The 20,568-nt window shown below is 28.2% G+C and overlaps 1 protein-coding gene across 1 annotated transcript in view; it reads left to right on the forward strand.

Annotated features, from left to right (window-relative positions):
• Positions 1-15,511, forward strand: part of LOC142328065 (metabotropic glutamate receptor 1-like) — a 589,241-nt gene extending 573,730 nt beyond the window's left edge. The window contains exon 15 of the mRNA XM_075371535.1: positions 14,924-15,511. Coding sequence (XP_075227650.1) covers positions 14,924-14,976 — 53 coding nt within the window. The 3' untranslated portion in view covers positions 14,977-15,511. The remainder of the gene's footprint in view (positions 1-14,923) is intronic.
• The last annotated feature ends 5,057 nt before the right edge of the window (positions 15,512-20,568 follow it).

The raw sequence follows: 20,568 nt of genomic DNA on the forward strand, positions 1-20,568 counted from the left end.
TTCTTTGAGAACAGATCCAATTTCTTCGAACTGTTTGAACGAACGTCGTATATTATTTTCACGTTGTGGCTCTTTTCCATACTCACGTCAAAATACACGTTGAACTAAAATTACGGACATTAATTCAGCCTGCCACAAAACAGAGTTTCTCAGCAAACAATACAATAGCTGGTGTGATTTGAAATGCTGTTACACAAACTTTTTTTGGGGTTGGACAAACTTTTTTTGGGTTGGAGGCTGTCAGGGCTACCAAAATAACTTCTCAAAATTTCCCTAATGCCTTGATCTGATTTACAGAAATCCTACAGTTTTTTTATTAAGACTCATGTGTTTAGTAAGAATATAATGACGTGTTCTATCTTGGAAAGCGGCAGCTGATTTAGGGCATGTTGTTTTTTTAGAAACCAACTCGCCAAATATATTGCACGTACGCTGTCTCCTATGAAATTGATGCGTTATTTAAAGCATTAAATCCCTCTGGCTCTGTTCGTGAGTGCATAGATTTACGCAATTTAAGTGAAGAAATTACTCCAGTTCATTTTTAGGACTAAGGTAAGCTCCAAAATTTATAAAAAATATGTATATGATCTAAGAAATATTTAAAATAAAAGGTTTTTTTGAGTACAAATTTAAAGGTTGATAAATCGACTACAGCAGTCCTAAGTAGCTAATTTAATATCGAATTATCTCATTAAAAATTGTATAAATCGACAAGTAAATGAAAATTTGCTGAACTGGATTATATACAGTTGTATATTTTACATTAAATTTTATTGTATGAACTTCAATAATTTAATAATATATGTTTAATTTTATTATCTATAATACAAATAATGGGACCTAATTTATTATCAAAGAATAATATTATTTTGCCTCTATTACTATTTACTATTTACTATTATAATCATTATAATGTTTATTCTTATATAAATTAAAGTTCATTATTTGTTGCATTTGTTTTGATTTTTTGGCTCTACTGATAGGACTAATTCAAATATAAATTCTTCAACTACTGCCACCAAAACACGTGTTTTTTTTTTAAGCTGATCGTGACAGAAATTTTGGTCATGCTAATTAAAAACTTTTTTTTTAATTGTTTAACATTGTATTATATTATGTTATGTATTTTGATTATTGTGGCAAATAAATAAAATAAAACAGTATATATAGAGTAAAAGATAAGTTAACTTTACAATATTTAAATGCTAAAAGGAATTTAATGGTAAATAAATGGAATAGTACATTAAACAATCTGTTTAAATACTAAAATTATTTCCTGTAGATGATTTGATTTATTATTTGTTTTTCTGCAAAGCATCTTTGTTTTCAGTTTTTATTTCCTGTTGTCCTTAATTCAGTGCTATTGTTACGATTTTCATAAAATATTATTTATTATTTCATTACAACTCATGAAGATACGTTTTGGTATAATATTTTTTTTTTTCTTGAAAGAGCTTATTACTTTAACAACATTGCATTTGATAACTGTTTTACATCATTTATCCATTGATAATTTTATTAAAAAAAAATAAATAAATAAACTTCTAGTTTTGGTTTAAATTGTGTGCTTCTGTAGTTCATGTTTTGTTCACGAGGATCGCTACTAGTGCTTGTTTAACATTATTCTTTAGTCTTTAGAGATAACTAAATAATATTATTAATTCATTATTCTTTTTTGTTTCAGTAAGTCTAGCATTCATACGTTCAGGTAGATAAATTTTACTCATGTTGAAGAATCAGTAATATATAGTGATTATAATCCGTTAATAAATTAATTACAAACAATATAATGTATGCGTTTTATTTTTTATAGTATTGATAAATTTATCTTTTGAAGATCTAGCCCAACAGTTATATCTTATTACTCTATTTATTTTTTTTCTTTTTACTTCAAAATGAATCATTTTTTGCCATATATATCAGTAGTTTTTTTCTAATTAATTTTTAGTTTTGCATGTAAAACATCTGTAACAGATATTTATATTTTGTTTTCTTGAATTGCAAATTCTGATCTAACATTTTTCCGATAAATATTTAATTTTTTGCTATTAGATCCATAAAATAGGCTTATTGTTATAAAAAAATGAATACAAATTGCATCATTCTATCTATATTTTTATTTTTTTTCTCTGTTACAACCTGTTATGGACTACCCTAATTCCTTTTTTAGTTTCTTTTTCTCGTCGTCCTTTCACGTCCCCTTGGATTGGGATTTTTTAGGTTTTCTGAACAGGAGTTTGATTCGTTTTCTTTCTCCTTAGAATCTTCATACTGTAGATCATGTCACTCTTATCTGTTGTTGAGAACTTCGGGTTGTACATTGTGTTCTTTCATATTCTCGACTATTTTCTTGTACCAGTCTGGCTTTCTATCTTTATAAATTTTAGCGTTCTTTTAGTTGTCCTCTATGTGGGCATTTTCTTGATGAGGTCGACAAGAAAAAACTCTTCTTTCCTAGATTTAGTTAGGAGTTTTTTTTTATTGTCTACTATCGTAGTAGTTCTTAATTATATATCTTAATGTCTATTCTTTCTGGTTTATTTTTTGTGTCTAGAATCTTTCTGATCATTTTCCTTCCTTTTTTTTTGTTTTCTCGTAGACTTTTATTATTCAGGGATTTGTATTCTTCTGTGCAAAGGCTTTCTAGTTTTATCGCTGTGATATCGTATTGTATTTTTGATGCTTATCGAAATGGATTTCTGCTGCATATATCACGAACACAGTTGATATGTCGATTCCATTTTACTTGCTTTCTCTTTCTTTCGGTAGGTGTGTTGGTGTTATTTCGTCTAGAAATTGGAACTTCCTGACCCTGTTGATATTTAGCATCTATGTCAGGTATTTCTTGTGTTGGATTTTAAGATTTGTAGTCCAGTCTTCTCTACTGCTTCATCTTATTTGAATTATTTTTTGTTGTTTGTCTGGCAACGTTTATGCTGTAATTATACAGGGCGTTTCATAATGTTCTTAGGAGTTACAAAAATTCAGTACAAAAAAAGTATTTCACTTACCTAAATGAAAGTTGTACGCGGTGATGCAGGGACTCAAACAGTTTTTGTTAAAATCTATAAATGTTCAATATGTGCTCCTCTGATGACACGGCACACATAAACACGAAAGTCTAACTCTTGCCAAACGCGTTCTAACATGTCATTTTCGATAGAGTTGATTGCATTGATTATGCGATCCTTTAGCTCAGCGATATCGTGCGGCATTGGTGGGATAAACACCTTACTTTTCTCGTAACCCCATGAGAAAGAAATCACATGGCGTGAGGTCTAGTGATCGTAGTGGCCACGGCATAATGTGTTGGTCTTCTTCAGACGCACGTCCAATCCAGCGCTTAGGTAATGTTGTGTTAAGGTATTGCCGAACCTCGTTATGAAAATGGGCAGGACAACCATCTTGCTGGAAGTCGTTGAGTAGCTGAGGCATAAGCCATAATTGTAACATATCCAGGTATATCATGCCGGTACTGTCGTTTCCATAAAAAAAAAACGGCCCATACACTGCCTCACGAGAGATCGCACAAAAACGTTTACTTTCGAGAATCCCGAATGTGTTCCACTTAAGATTGTGGGTTTTCAGTTCCCCAAAACTCGCACGTTATGATGGTTTACTTTGCCGCTAATATGGAAAGTAGCTTCATCGCTGAAAATTATCTTGTTTAGAAAACCTTCATCTAACAACATCTTTTCCTGTAACTGTAGACAAAAATCGAGCCTACGTGTTTTATCTCCATCAGAAAGACGCTGGATTAATTGAAGATGGTACGGTTTTCATAATAAACGTTTACGGAGAACTCTCCACACTGTTGTTTTCGCAATTCCTAATTCTCTGCCTGCAGCCGCAGTCGATTTTGACGTGCTGCGAATGAAACTTGCACGCACACGTTCGACATTAACTTCTGAGGTTGATGGACGACCAGTTGATTTTCGCTTGCACAAGCAACCAGTTTCACTGAATTGTTTATACCATGCACGAATTGAATTGTCACTTGGTGGCTCCTTATGAAATTTCAACCGAAACGCACGTTGGACAGAAATTACTGACTTTGACAAGTGAAATTTTAACACACAAAACGACTTCTCGCTTTCCGTGGCAGTCATTTTCTCTACTGTCGACGCCTAGCAAGCAAATGGTTTTCTAACTGCCTAGTATATGTGGAAAAAAAACTATTTGAAGTACTCTTTCGTACAGTACTCGTTCTATTCTTATGAGTAAAATAGTTTTTTGTTAATGAATTTTCGAAACTCCGAAGAACATTATGAAATGCCCTGTACTATCTCATTCTTTTATATATAGTAAACAAGTCTTTGTTCTTTATACTACTAACCAGTCTTCTGTAAAATTAAAATGATTTAGTCCATTTCACTTTATGAAATACATTTAAATGATTTAATATTTTACACTATAAATCTACCTTTTGATAGGTATACATATTTCTAAGCAATATACTACGCCTTTTATTATCGCCAATCGGTCTTCATTTTAAAAACTGGTTTAACCATGTTTATTAACTTACTGAAAATACAGAAAATTGTTTATAATTTAAAATAAAAATTATATTATTATCCTAAACTTTTTTATTAATTGAAGTACGGTTGTTTTGTAGCTTGGATGAACGGGACTTTACAGTATAAAACGGTTTATAAAATACATATTATTTATTAGTAGAATTAAACAAGTAAATGTAATTTACATATTGTAAGAAAAGTTAACCCTTAAAATATTTTTTAACGCAATAACTTTTTATTACTATTATTATGAAATATTACTGTTACCAATTTTCTCTAGTTACCTATTATTATAAATTAATCTTAATTAATATTAAGGATACTATACAATTATATATTTTTTATTAATAATAATAATTATTACATTTGTATTTATTACCTATATAATATTAATGTGAACTACTGAAACATGAACTGATTACAACAGCAAATAAGTATTATATATTATGAAAATTTAATTTTAACAAATGTGTTATCTGTTCTTTTTAATTTTTACATTTTTACAATAATATTTAAATTAAAATATATTTTTAATGTAATAAATATTGTTGTCGTAGTAATTTTAAAACGTAGTATAATCACCGTAACAGTCCATGAACTCTCTACTTAACATTTCTGACAGATAAATTATATTTAATGTTGTGATAGCAAAAATTTCCAAGGTGGTAAAGTTATATTCGTTTATAATTTAAATTAATTTTTAAAGTTAACTAAGTATGGTTTTTAACTTCATCTTCATTTTTATATCAGTAGACAAGACTTGTTTTTAGACGTAATATATTTATTTAAATGAATAATTTTTTAATTCTGACTATCTCATAAATTCCATAATTTTAGTTAATCTGTGTATAAAACCGTTTATCGTTTTTTTAAGTAATTACAAAACAAAATTACTTTGTTGCTGCAACTTCAATATGTCTTTTCAAATAGAATAATTTTGAAAATAATAAAAAGGTAAATTTTTATGGTGGGTGGGTGGGTGGGTTTTTGTGTATCGGTTAAATATGTTTGGCACTCATATGGCACACAATTTTTTATAGCTGAATTAAATTTTCAGTCAAAACTTCACAAATCAAAGACAATGTGACACGGTGAAGCGCCGATGTTAAAAATGAAAGGAAATGAAAGGGAAACACCACCGCCTTAGTTAAGCGTTACTCGTAATATTCGGTCCGTTAATGTTACAAATTTTCCTATGAATTTCAGTCGAAAAATTGTTTTCTACCATCAAAAATCGGATTAATCCTTGTACTTGGCGTATCACAAATTCTAGCACTCATAAATGGATGAATATAAACAAATAACGAAATTATTGAATTATTTTTACTAGTATCTGACTGACTATATTGATTGAAATAATTGATTTAGGGAAGCGCCATCTGTTTAAGTCGTATAAATAGGTGGTAAGTTTAAAACAGACCTTACTTTAAAAACAAGCTTTGTATGTAGGAATAAGGATTTTTTAAATAGTAATATATGCAAAGTAAAAATAAAAAAGTAAACAAAAATTTGCAAATTGTAAAGAAAACAATTTTTAATTTCTCAGCAATTATGATGACTGACAAAATTAAATTTATAAAATAAAGAAAAATATTGTATCGAATAACATATATGCGTAAATGTCTTGACAATTAGTTTGTTAAAAATGTGTGAGGTGGATGAACTTGTAATCATGAAATTTTATAAAATGAGTTTGTTATATGGATCATTAATGATCATTAATTCTCTATAAAATTGAATGTAGAGTTCTAATAGTTGCCCGTTAAGTGATTACTATCTTAAGATAAGTGAATTATGATGAATCCTTTTGTAAGACTATCACTAGTAGCGAAAAAATGTTTTTAAATATTACTCATCCCACATAAATAGGTAAAAGAGCCATTCGATTGGGTTTTAGGAAAGGAGAGGATGTTTTTATATTTTACTGTGTGAAAGTTGGAAAAAGGAAAGAGTTGACTCGCTTGAGATCAATTACATTTATTTTAGCCTAGGTATAATTTGGTTGAACCTGATCTTTTTTAAACACAATTAGGAACTGTAGTATGAGTGATTTGTTTATTTTATGTATTGGTTTATTAAATGAAGTAATATTAAATTACTATTTGTTTAGCAAATTACTAGTTAATATATCTCTCTCCAAAAAAAAAAATGAATCGTAATGTTTGGTTTTTAAAAACCATTAAAATAAAATTACATAAATAAATATTGGTGTCGGAGTCTGAGGAAAGAGTCCCATCTTAAACTCGGAATAGAATTCATCCTTGAGTTTGAAAGAGACGTTATATTTTTTTAGTCTTTTTATTATGATCAGGATTTGCGATTTAAATAATAAAAATAATTTTATAAGGAAAGCGTATATATAACCAGTTTTATCAAGGTTGATTGAAAGTATATATATATAAAATTTAAATATTATTGTTATTAAAACGTACAAATATAGAATATTTAACTGGCCAAATAAACGAAATATACTTTTTTCTGTTTAACCGCCTCCGGAAACACCGTAAGGTATTACTTCAGAGGATAATATGTATGAATGACGTGTAGTCATGTAGTAAATGACGTGTAGTCTTGTACCGTCTTAAATCGACTATTCCTGAGATGTGTGATTAATTGAAACCCAACTGCCAAAAACACCGGAATCCACGATTTACATAGTATTCAAATCCGTATAAAAATAACTGCCTTCACCAGGATTTGAATCTTAGAACTTTCCACTTCGAAATCAGCTGATTTGCGATGACGGGTTCACCACTAGACAACCGGATGGGTAACCGAAATATACTTAGCGGAGTTTCAATGTTCTGACGAATATACTTGAATTGCACTCCGTTCACGTGTATGCATATCGGCTGAAGGCTCCAATCCGTTTTACACTAAAATGATAAAAAGTAATTTTTTTAGGATTTTGAAATAAATTTTCAAAGAATAATAAGGTAATAGATTAAATACATTATTTAAAAAAATTATATTATTAAATTATATTTCTGTTTTTCTTTCAAATACTACTGGTTATTATGAATTACAGCAAATCCATTACAAACACAATGAAGACGTAATATAATAAAATCATTAAAATTAAAATTTTATAACATCATGTAAATTTATAATCTATTTTTTTTATCCCTAATCCCTTGGGACGGACCTATAATCAAGTATAACTCATCCGTGCAAGCACAGACGAACAGTAGCTCCGCAGGGGGCTGTTCCTCACCACCATGACCCCCGCCGGCATCTCAGTCTGCCCCCCCCCCCCCTAAATCACGGCAGTCGACCTACTAAACTGAAGATAATTAAATATTATCGTGCCTCTTTCAAATTTAATGTAAATAAACTTGTTTACATATATAAACAGGTCGTAACAACCCTTAGCAACGCTAGGTTACTACTAAGAATAACTTCTTAAACTATAATTAATAGCAAGAACTACCAAAAACTAGCACATTCCTGCCAAGAATGTACTGATAAGTCAAAAAAAAAAGAAGAAACACGGCAAGACATCAGATAGTACACCTCCAAAAATTCACAAAGTTTAAAACAGTTTCCTAGAGCCTAGAACAAGATGGCTGCCAACTAGGAACTGTAAATTAAATTATAAAAATAACGAAAAAAAAACAATAATTATTAACTTCATAAAAACACAACAAAACTAATAAACTAACGACACAAACAAAAGAACGGAAAAAGAAACTCAAGAAACTTCGAGAAAAAAGAACGCAAAGATGGAGCGAAAAAATGCAATCGTATGGTACTCGATCATTAGTTATACTATGATCTATTTTTTTATTTATTATTATTATTTATTACTAACTGAACCTGTTAATTAAAAGACAGTTATGTTATTTCTTTAATTTAATTTTCAACGTAATTAGGAAGAATAAAAAAAATAATAACGATGATGCCATTACGCTATGAGAATGTGAAGTGAAGAAAATAAAGTAAATCGAGCAATGGAATCAGATTAAAAGAAGGGGTCATTTTAAACAGGAGGGAGAAAGTGGGAAAGACTGCGAGAAAGAGCATCATAAAGCTCAACGATCACCGTAGGCGACCGAGCGTCTACATGTATTGTTTTCTATGAGTAATAAGTTAAAAAAAAAACTGGTACGAATAAAATTTCTAGAAAGATCTTTCTCTTTGTCAGTTTAGTATCCTCTCGATATTTTTCTTCTTCCTTCCTTATATTTTCATTTTTTAAAGATTTTAAGAAAATTAATGTTTTAATACTGTTATGTACAGTACATGGATACGAATGTAAAACTGTTCCCATCCAAAAGTGATTCCTTGTCCAGACAGTATAAGAAAAAATTTATTTAATTTAGGGAAAAAAGTTAAAAATTCATAACGATTGTTTAAAAGGAAAAACATATTGATTAAACTCTATTTTCTAACGTTTTAGGAACTTTTTATACAAATTTTTTTTCTAAAATTGTTCTATTGTATTAGAAATAATACATTAATACACCCAATTTTAAATAGTATCATTTTCGTTCACATTTTTTCTTTTTTTTGATAAAATAAAAAGAAACAAATAATATCAAAACAAAAGTCCATTCTTCTCTGAAATAAAAAACAAACCATCTTTCCTTATTTATTTATTAATTTTTTTTTAGTTACATCAATTTTCTAAATATTCAAGCTAACCAAATTTTATGATTTGTAAATTAAATAATTTCTGAGATATATAAAGTAAAATAGGTCTTAAAATTTTAAATACAAGATTTTCTATCAAAAAAAGTTAATTTTTTTAACTACGGAAACATCACAACTTTTTGAAACATACGAAATCTAGTAGAAGGGTCGTTTTTTTACTTACAGCAGCAACCTATTTTCCTCTATTATACTATAACTGCAAATTAGTAACATAGGCTATTTTTACTTTTATTTAAATGGGATTTCAGCCACGTTAGGTTTTACTTGAAAAAATCAGTAATTTCGACTGACATTTTTTTTTAACAACCTTCCAAGTCACAAATATATTTTAAATTATAATATAATAATTATAGAATCATATAAACTCAGATTAGGAAACGCTTCGTTAGCAAATGTTGACTGGCAAATATTTCCCCCTGATTTCTGCGCCTTCAACAAAATTAAGTCAGAATGTAATTCTTGGAGCCCAAATTAAGAGGTAAATTTTAGTAGTTTTATATGTAATCTGACTTGGAATATAGAAAATTTTGTTTCGTTTAATTCCTAGTTAAAATCTGTCACATTTCATATCTTTTGTTTGTAATAAATTTCAAAAGTATTAGGTTTTATTTAGTTACTGTGGAATTTTTACATATAATTTTACTGGTAATCAGATTTTTTAAAGGTTTTTTAAATTTTTTCTGTTCCTATTACTAATTTAATATGGTTATTTTACGTCAAACATAAAAAAATGTTTTTTTCGATTTCGAAAGACAATCTTTTGTCTTTTACCCCAAATTTTTCGAAAAATAGTAAAAATACAACTCTTGGAAGAATTTTTCTAATTTTTTAGATTTCATATAAACCGCTAAATTTACGACTTAACTGGTCCCAAGAATTACAAGCGCTTAATTTTACTGACGGCTTGTAAATCAGAGCGAAATCTTTCGCTCGCTAACGAAGTGTTTTCAACCTTATGTTTACATGAACCTTTTTCTTTATTTTCACCAGTTGCACACCTCCTGAAAGTTAGTTATATTCTTCGCGATTCATTCTGTATATTAAGTCAGAAGATACAAAAATTAAACTATAAATTCACAATTAAACATGCTTGATATGAGAAATAAATCTGAAAAAGCTAATAGTAATTTTGTTTTTAAAATTTTGTATATTTCTTACAAGAATTTCCTTTTAAGAAGATAAAAATTTTACAAAAAATTAAAAAAAAACATCACTTTTTATTATTTAATACATGATTTTTATTATTAGAAAAAAAATCTAATTAAAATTTAAAATGACTTGGTATTTTATATAAAAGTTTAAAAAGTTGTTTATGTATTATTATCTCAAATTAATATTTTTGTATTACGTGAATAAACATTTACATTCACGGTAAAATACGTAATATTATATCGGTAATATAGAAATCGGAACCAAAAAGTAATGGTGATAACTCTTCTCCCTAAAATAATGTTAATCATTTATTCTTGGAATCAGTCGTCATTATTTTTGTAATGCTATACATACATATATATATTTTCCTCGTTAGTTTATTTTAAAAAATTTCCATTAATTAAAAAAAAAAACACTATAATTGTTTTTTAATTAATAAAATATAATTAGTTTGATAAATTTTTCATATTATAGTAGATAACATGTTTAAATAAAATTCCCAAATAATTAAATTACACGATAGTAGAATATGTTTGTCATATTTATTTTTTATTTTTTGCTTAAAATTGCGTAATATAAACCATAATCGTTAAAGATACATTCGATTTTTCCTAATCTGACTTGTTCGGGTACAAGAATATATCAAAGAGTGAGAATTGTTGGTAAATTTTTACATCAAAAAATTGTTGTATTAGTCTATATTATATTAATTCATAAAATAAAACATTTCCTTTTTTACAGTTGTTTAATGTATCCCGAAGGTATCTCTTTCTTAACGAACAATAGTATATATTTCTATTAGAAACTGATACATTATTAACAATATACATATAGAGAAGAGATGTTTGTTTTTTTTTTTTCATCTACCAATTGCACAAATCTTTATTTCTACAATTTACGAATATATTTGTGAGGAGGAAGGTATTTAATCTGCTAACTCATATATATATAGATTTGGTAACCTCACTGTCTAGACTTATTGTGATAAAGTGGTGAGGAATTAAATTAAACTTTATTACTTTATGACCTAGATAAAGATTTTTTTTTTTTTTTATCAGCTGCTAATTTAGTTCTGTTGTATGGCAAATTTTTATTCATGAACTAATTTAGCAGCTATGTATATCATATACGGTATTTGTTGGAATGTATGTCGACCCCAAAAATAGGTCGAACCTCATTTTTGAATTTAATTTTCAGAAAAAAAATGTCGGTAGAAATTTATTTTTCTATCACATAAGAAATTAATTTCGAAATTTTTTGTACATAATTACATAAAGATATACATACATTTTATTATACAATTTTATAATATTATACATACTTTTTTTAATGTTTAACTAATTAACATTTGAAGAAAAAATTAAAATAAATGAAATTTAAAAAAAACTACGAAAATGGGGAAATTAAACTTATTCACTGGTTACGTACTCATTAAATCATCCCTTTTTTTAAAGTTTGAAAATGTAATTCTATGTTTTAAATTTACTTATATTCTAATTTAAAAAAAATCAATATCTTTATGAAAATAATAAATTCTTAATAGGTTTTTTTATTATTAATAATAACTGAAGGTAGTAATTATAAATATAAACTGTAATAAATCCTTTATCACGAATATAGAAACGAAAATAAACTATGAAACAACTTAAAATTTCGATCGAATCCAAATTTGTAAGTCCCGCCTGTAGGTCGACCCCCTATTTTATGGGAGAAAATGTAGTGAAAAACCTCGACTTATAAACTGGAAAATACGGTATTTTCAGCTACCTTCCTATATTATAATATTTCTATTTCAGTTTTTATTATTTAATTTTTTTTATTATAAACTAGCAGACCCGGCAATGCTTAGCTATTACGAGATTTGAGTATATATATATATATATATATATATATATTAAATGGATACAATTCAAAGTTTGATAAAACATTAAAAAGATTAACATTACGGAACTTCATAAAATTTAACCTTTCACTTTATCTCTTTTACCCTATTTCCCTTCTTCCCTTTCAACTTTTTTATCTTTTTCCCTATTTCCCTTTCCTTTTAAATCGGACCAGTAGCGTAAATCGGTCTAGTAGTTTTTTAGTCTGTAGCGAACACACATACGAACATTGCCTTTTATATCTATAGAAGAAAAAAGTCTATATATTTCTTTCTTTGTTTCGTAAATATCTCGACACCGGCACCACCTAGCGGATATAGTTTTTGCAAAAATTTCTCTTTTCGCATAACTAATATATATTCTGAATATGAGCCACATCGGTCTATAAATACAATTTTTCCAAATATCTCAACTCCAGCGCCACCTAGCGGGTCCATTTAAAAAAAAAAAAATATTTCTTTTCACGTAATTAATATATATTCTAAATATGACCCAAATCCGACCATAAATGCAATTTTCTCCAAATATTTCAACCCCAGCGCCATCTAGCGGGTCCAAACTAATACAGAAACCTTCGCGGGGGTGCGCACAACAACATACCAAAGATTCATCGCAATCGGATGAACGGTTTAGGAAGGCATAAGAGACATACAGACAGACAAACATTCATTTATATATATATATAGATTACCATTTTAAGTTCAAATGAGGGTTCGTTATTATTTTTTTTAAAGTTCTTGCAACTTTATTCGGTTTTCTGTAAAACCACTTAACTTCCAACTTTAACAATATATCAAATTTTCCCTCCAAAATTATCCATTATTTTCCTTTTTTCCATATATCGTGGTTATAAAGCTATTTATGTACTCTGAAAGTTGTTATATCTCTAGAAAACTCTTGTTAATAAGAACCAGACCGTAGATGATGGCCGGGAATCAATATAAAAAAGCCAAGATTGTTAAAATATAACTGGTCTGATCGGGCCTTAAAAAAGATTTACTTTTCGCACACGAATTAGCTTATCCCTCTTTGAATTATTTTAATAAACAGTCTCTTTGCCTTTGTATGTTTAGCTTGCGGAATCGGCGTAAGGTATTACTTCAGAGGATGAATAAGAATGAGAATGATGTAAACATGAATGTAAATGAAGTACAATCTTGCCAAGAATTCCTGAAACGTGTGGTTAATTGAACCCCAGCTACCAAATAACACCGGTATCCACGATCTAGTATTCAAATCCGTATTAAAACTACCTTAGAACTCTCGACTTCGAAATCAGCTGATTTACGTTGATGAGTTAACCACTAGATCAGCCCGATGGGCACCAATAGACCACTAATAAATAGTCTAGTAAAATGCATCCTAGCAACGGAATACAAATATTTATAAAATTATTATTTACCTATTTCTTAATAATATTTCCTCCCTTTTTTCCTCACATTGACCGCTTTCGCAAAGATCCCTGTTTCGTTAGAACGAATAAATATAGGAATTTTGGAAATATAGAATGTATACAAGTATGGATGTTTTTCTTAATCCCTGAGATGCACTATCTATTTTGTAAAAAACACTTTTAATAATAATTATCACTAACTATATATAAAAAAATATATTTATTATTTTTATTTAAACAAATAAAAAGCAAGATCTACGAATTACTAAAAAGGAATTCTTCCTGTGCTTATGAAATAAAACAATAAAAATGAAAAAAAATAACACAAGCGAATAAAAACATAAACTTAGTACAACTCCAAACAAAGAGGATAGCAATAAAACTATCTATAGTTATTAAACCCTCTTACTCTGTCTATCTCTCTCTAGAATGGTCAATAATATTAATTAACTTTTTTCGTTCGATTTATTAAGTTTACAGATCAGCTACTAATTTTTAAACACGAATTTATTTTTCAATTTTATTTCATTAATACATAAAGGATTTTTTTTTTGTAGTGTGCGTCCAAGTTGATGCTTTAATTATTTGTTTTTTAATATTTATAGCTATTAATTTCCTGAGGATGATTGTTTAATTGTCGAAATGCCTACCTAGTTACATTTTTTTTTCGAACGGTTCTTAAGCTTTTATATTTGCATTTTGTTTTAGTAACCGGTTAACGTATATTTTTTTAGATTGAGAAGTGTAAACTTTTATTTATTAATTATATCCGGTCATTAATTTATTTTAGAATATTTGTATATAATATAATCATAAATATCTTTTTCAAAAATAAAAATAATTATATAACATATATATTGTTTAGGGAACAAAATCTATAATAAAATATTTTATTACAATATTTTATAAATATCATAAAAAGTGTTATTTTCTGTTAATATGTCTATCGATAAGATAAAATGTTATCTAAGTAATAAAATTATTAAAATATTTTAATTAAAAAATTAAATAAATTTTATATGTAGTTTATACGTATTAGTATCCAAACATCATGACCTACATCCCCATTCCTTGGTTGTAGTAGTTTATAAATAACGCTACCACCAGACTTTTAACTACTCTTAAAAAGAATAGGGAGTGTGTCATGCTATTTGGATAATAGAATATTATTGTAAACGTTTTTAATATGTTATTTATACTCTTTTAAACTGTAATATAATAAAAATGAGATACTATCTGTATATTAATTCATTTTGTAAATAAAATGAATAAAATTTTATTTGAAAATAATATAATATTTTCTTTCTTTCTTTATGTTCTGACAGGTGTTAACTCACGTAATAAGAATTGTATCGACTACATACGTAATCGTATTTAAATACTATTGAGAATCGAACTGGAAACTACAGGAGTAACAGATAAAAAATTTAATAGTTATCTTAGTGTTTATCAATCTAATGATAAGAAACAGCCATTTATAAAACATTAATTGCAATTTACCCAATTTGCTACAAAGTAAACAATCCTGAAGAGAAGAAGGTCAGAATTAATACACCAGTATAAATTTTCATTTATAAATCAGTATGCATTTGTAAAAATACATTATCGTTTTATATAATTGGATATTCATTAGATTTGGACAAATCTGAATTTTGGAGGACACGAGGAAGTTTTTCGGAGGCTAAACGGAAGAAGAGTTGGTACAAGCACGGTACCATATGTGTAAGTTGAGACGGTCGAAGACAGTTACGACACAGGAGCTGTACAATAGGCGCACAGTACTACATGTGTAAATCCAGCTTAACAGTGGCACTGTCTGTTTTGGTTGAGCTGCCGGGCCATACACCGTCGCATTACCCACAAAAATCGAAATACAAAAAATCCGAAAATGGTTTTTATCTAGTTATCTGAAGAAAACCTGCAAGCCCAAATCCAGTGAAATCTCATTTAGTATAGTTGGAAAAGGGGGGAGAAATTTACAATCATTGTTCAAAATCTTTTACCTTTCTTCATCCCTTCAAAGTCGAATTTCGAAAAATCTACAATTTTTTTATATATTCACACACACACACACACACACACATATATATATATATATATATATATATATATATATATATATATGTACACACACAAAATCAAATTGATTTTATTTATTACCTAGAAATAAAAAAAATAAATAAATTTCATTGTTACTCCATCTTGATCCTTTAAACTCGGAATTTCAAAATATCCTTTCTTGCGGTCACTTAAGAAATAAGTGTATACAAATTTTCATCAATTTATCTTCAATAGTTTTTACTGGCCTCTGATTACTACAAATTAGTCACGAAATATTTTTTATATATAGACTAGCGTATCCCTGTCGCGTCTTCGCCCGCACTATATGGTTATTTGTGTTTCCCATTGCGGTTAGAGAAAGTTTAGCTGGTCAGGGGTTATTTTGCTCGCCTTTTCCATCTAGCCAGGGAGCGCTGCCCCCTAGTACCCCTATGCATTCATTAAACTCATGCTTATGAGAATAATGATAAATAAAAGATTAATAAAATAAATTAAAAAAATATCAGTGTACTGTATTCTCTTCAGATCAAAAGTTCAGTCAGTACAGGACCCGAAATTTTGAGTAGTCTATGAATGTGGGTTTAATGAGAGTACAATCGGCCTCCATCTTGTAAATATTAGTTATAACTGGTTACGTATATGAAGTACGGCTAAAAATATATTTTTCCCGGTTATTAGCATTACCCGACAAACACAACTATTACCTGACAAACTGACCATAATTCGTTTCCCAATCTTTTTTTTTTAATTTATTCATTATTTTTATTATATATTTTTAGCCAAGTAACTGGAGGCAGGTGCAACACCTGCATGTACAACATTGGCTCTGTTGGTTGAGCCACCCCACCGTACACTGTCACACTCCTTATAAAAAAAAATTGAAATTCAAAAAACACGAAAATGGTTTTTAATATTATCTAAATCGTATTTTCAAGCGTCAATCTAGTAAATATTTAATTTAATATAGTCAGAAATGGAGAAAATTTGCAATCATGGTTCAAATTTTTTACCCTTTTCACCCCTTTCAAGGTCGAATTTCGAAAAAATCTAGAAATTTGTTTTTAGATATTTACATGAAAATTAAACACACCAAAAATCAAGATCATATCTTCATTTCTCATCAATAAACTCAAAAAATAGCGGATTTCGAAGAAAATTCGAAATCTATTTTACCTCTTTAAACCCGGAACTTCAAAAAATCTGGAAATTAGTCTTTATATATTCATATGAAGAGTATACTCACCAAAAATTCAGTTGATATATACATTTGTTACCGAGAAATTAAAAAAAAAAAAATTAAATTTCATTGTTACACCATTTCAACATTTTAAACTCGGAATTTCAAAAATCCTTTCTTAGGGTGCATTTACATTATAAGCAGAACATGCATCATACAAATTTTCATCAATTTATCTTTAGCTGGACGTTGATGAATCAGTCCAAGTTACTTTATAGATATAGATATGTAAAATATGTTTATTTCACCATTAATACATTAAAATTATTGTTTTATATTAGAAAAAAAATAATAAAATGTAAAAATTGTAGAAAATACTGGAAATGATTAAAATTTAACTCATTCTTTATTGATGAAACGAAAAAAATATTTTTTTTTCACACAATCTTAATTATTTAAACGAAAATAATACAAAAAAATTATCGGTTGATTTATTGCAGGGATAATATATTATAAGAACTCATAAACTAAACAATGTTTGGGATTATTTGACCAAATCATTTGTTTTTTCAAAACAAAGTAATTGTTAACTGTACTCTTTTATTTTGGTTTAACTTCCGGATCCACAGTTAGGTATTGCTTCAGAGGATGAGATGAATGATTTTTAGCGCGTGTGAGATTGCCATGACTAATCGGGATTCGAACCCAGGACCTCCGGATGAAAGGCCGAGACGCTACACTCGCGCCAGTTAACTGTACTCTGTGATAAATGTTAAATGCTACTCCCACTGTGATAACGTATGATTTAAGAAAAATAAAAAATTCCTTATCAGTTTTCATCAGTAAAAAGCTGACAACAAAGTAGTAATCTTTCTTGGTTGGCATTGATTATTTATTCTTATATAATGGAAAAATAAGTAGACATGTAAAAAGTTACGTAAGATTTTTTTTGGTGGGTGGAGGATAATTTATAACGAAATTTTAATCTATAATTATCATTATTTGTTTAAATAAACCTAAGAAAGTTCTAAAAATTCAAAATATCTGGTTTTTTTTAAATTTTTCTACGTTAAGTAATTTAAATGGAAGAAACTAAAAATATACAGCCAATAAAACGTTATCTAAGATTTATTATTTTGTAGTGGGAGGGTGATTTTTAATGGAATTTTATTGTAATATTAATATTAATAAAAATGTATTTAAGACTATTTATTCTTTTTTTTTTTTATTACTTTTAAGACCATAATGGGTCACTTTAGTTCATTTTTTTTTTTTGGCAAGTTCTTTCTTTTCTTGCTGATTTGTTGTTTTTCAGCTTTTCTTTTTTGCCAGTAATTTCTAAGGGGTTCAGATCTTCTTGCCCTTTCTTGTTCAGAGTACACCCGGCTTATTGTTTTCTTGGGTTTTGATAGGAATCTTGTTTCTTTATTTTTTTCATTTCTCATAGTTTCCGGTTTTCGTTTTTAGGATTTCACGGGTTATGTCTAATTCCTCCATATCTTTCTGTACTTCTTATAACCAATACGGTCTGCTTTTCTTGTTCCAGAAAAGTTCGATTATCCGTCTGATAAGTCTGGTCTCTTCCATTCTGAAAATATGTCCTAGAAAGGAAATTCTCTTCTTTCTAAATTGATTAGTTATCGGGTTGATCGTATTATTAAAAGTTTAAATAAATTATTTTTGGGGAAACAACAAATTTTGGAGAATTTTTTTTTTAAATAATAAGATAAGCTTTGCGTGCAAGTACTGATCTTAATATAAAGTGGTGTGATGTTTGTAAAATTTAAAAAAAATTGACCCCAAAAACCTTCCTCACTCCCCTAGAGATATTGACCCCAAAGTTTTACCAATAAATTGCCCTATATACACGAATCTCTGTACAAAAGATCATCCAGTCGGTTTATCCAATCAAAAATTAATAAGCTTCAAACATGCCAACACTCATAAATTCGTACGAATATTACCCCCCACTTTTTTGTTTGTTTTTTGGGGTTCCTGGGTCATGAAAGTTCAAGAAATTAAAAAAACTTATACCCCATTTTTTGACTAATTACCATACTTTCCATCTTGCCGCGTAGCTTTAGAACTATGATGCATGAAAGTAAAATTTGTAATAAAAGTATAAATTCGTATTTCTCATAGGTAGGATTGTGTTTCCACTACTCTAATAAAAAGAGTTGAAAATTATTTCCAAACTGATAATGTTTTTTTTTCTTGATGAATTTATTCTTCATAGAAGCTATGAAAGCTTGTACGTGGAAATATGGATGTGGAATTTTGTAGCGTATGCAAAAATTGCCATGCCTGACCGGGGTCGATGGGACCGAGACGCTACTATTTTACTACGGAGATCGGTGGATTTATTACTCAAAGGAAAATAATAAAAATTGCAGATAAAAATATTTAATATATAAGATCGATAGGTCTAAAGAATAAAAGTTGTAAAAATTGATATACGTTTACAACAACAAATTTTTTTAAATTGTTTAACAACATAACAGTTGTCTTATCTTAATATGATTTACAATTCTCTTAATAATATGAATAAAATTATTATTAGATAACTTTTATTCCTTTTATAGTAGGATTTTTCCTTCAAGATTTTCTCATAGATTCATCCGAGTTTTTCAAAATTAATTGAACCAATTTTCTCAATAAATATGTTATTCCAACTTCCGTGCATTTGTGTGCCAAGAAGTACAGTGGGTGGCCCCGTCCGTTACCTTACTGACATAATGATTTTTTTTTTATCAAATCGCCTCCTCAACATGATTCTCTCTCATTTTTCATACCAAGGAAGTGTACAGAAGTCAAAACACGGCAATACATAAGCCAACCAACAATATGAACCAGGTGTCATTATTATAAATGTTATACGTAATACGTATTCGTACAAAATTTTGTTTTTTTAACTCTGGAACCTCAAGATATTTAGAAATATAAAATACCAGCGAGTGGATTTTTTTTTCATCGATATAAATTCTCTTTCAACGGAATAAACCATTCGAAGCAAAAAAGTAAAACTTGATTTATTCTAATATTCGTATAAACTTTTTGTTTTAAATCGTGTAAAAGGAAAATATTTGAAAAAAAAATCATGTTTCAAATATTTTTTTTTTCATTTTAAAAAATTTTTACTTAAAAAAAAGAAAATTTTTTTTCTAAACATTTTATTCTGTTTTTCCTCTATGTTTAACCGAACCAGGAACATAGATTCCTGAATCATAGACTTTTTTGTAACATAAAAGTGATATTAAGAAATCTGGATTAATTATTTCAATATGAGGGCTAATAATTAAGTTTATTAATAAAAAGCTATGCTCATTATTAACAAAAAATTTTCCTTTTTTTGAAAGAAATTTTTTTACTTCACCAGATCCAACAACAGTAGCGAGAAATGAACTGCAAATCAATTAAACAATCCAATTTGATTTTGATTGACTTTTGTGTACGCGAGCGGCTTAGACTTTACAGGCAAAATTCTGTAAAAATGATTTAATATAATAACAATGATAAAAGTAAAGTGCTTTTTATACTATAAAGACAACCAATAACAAATTAAATTTTATCAGGTATACTTAGAAAAATAAATAACATTTTAAAAAATAACTTTGAGCAAATAAAATTATTAATTTCATTATAATGCAGTGAAAAGCAAAGACTGACTGATAGGAATTATTTATTTTTAACTATTAACGTAATTAATTATTGATTTTCTCTTCATGTCACTGA

This window comes from Lycorma delicatula, chromosome 7 (genome assembly GCF_047948215.1).
Source record: "Lycorma delicatula isolate Av1 chromosome 7, ASM4794821v1, whole genome shotgun sequence".
Classification (NCBI taxonomy): domain Eukaryota; kingdom Metazoa; phylum Arthropoda; class Insecta; order Hemiptera; family Fulgoridae; genus Lycorma; species Lycorma delicatula.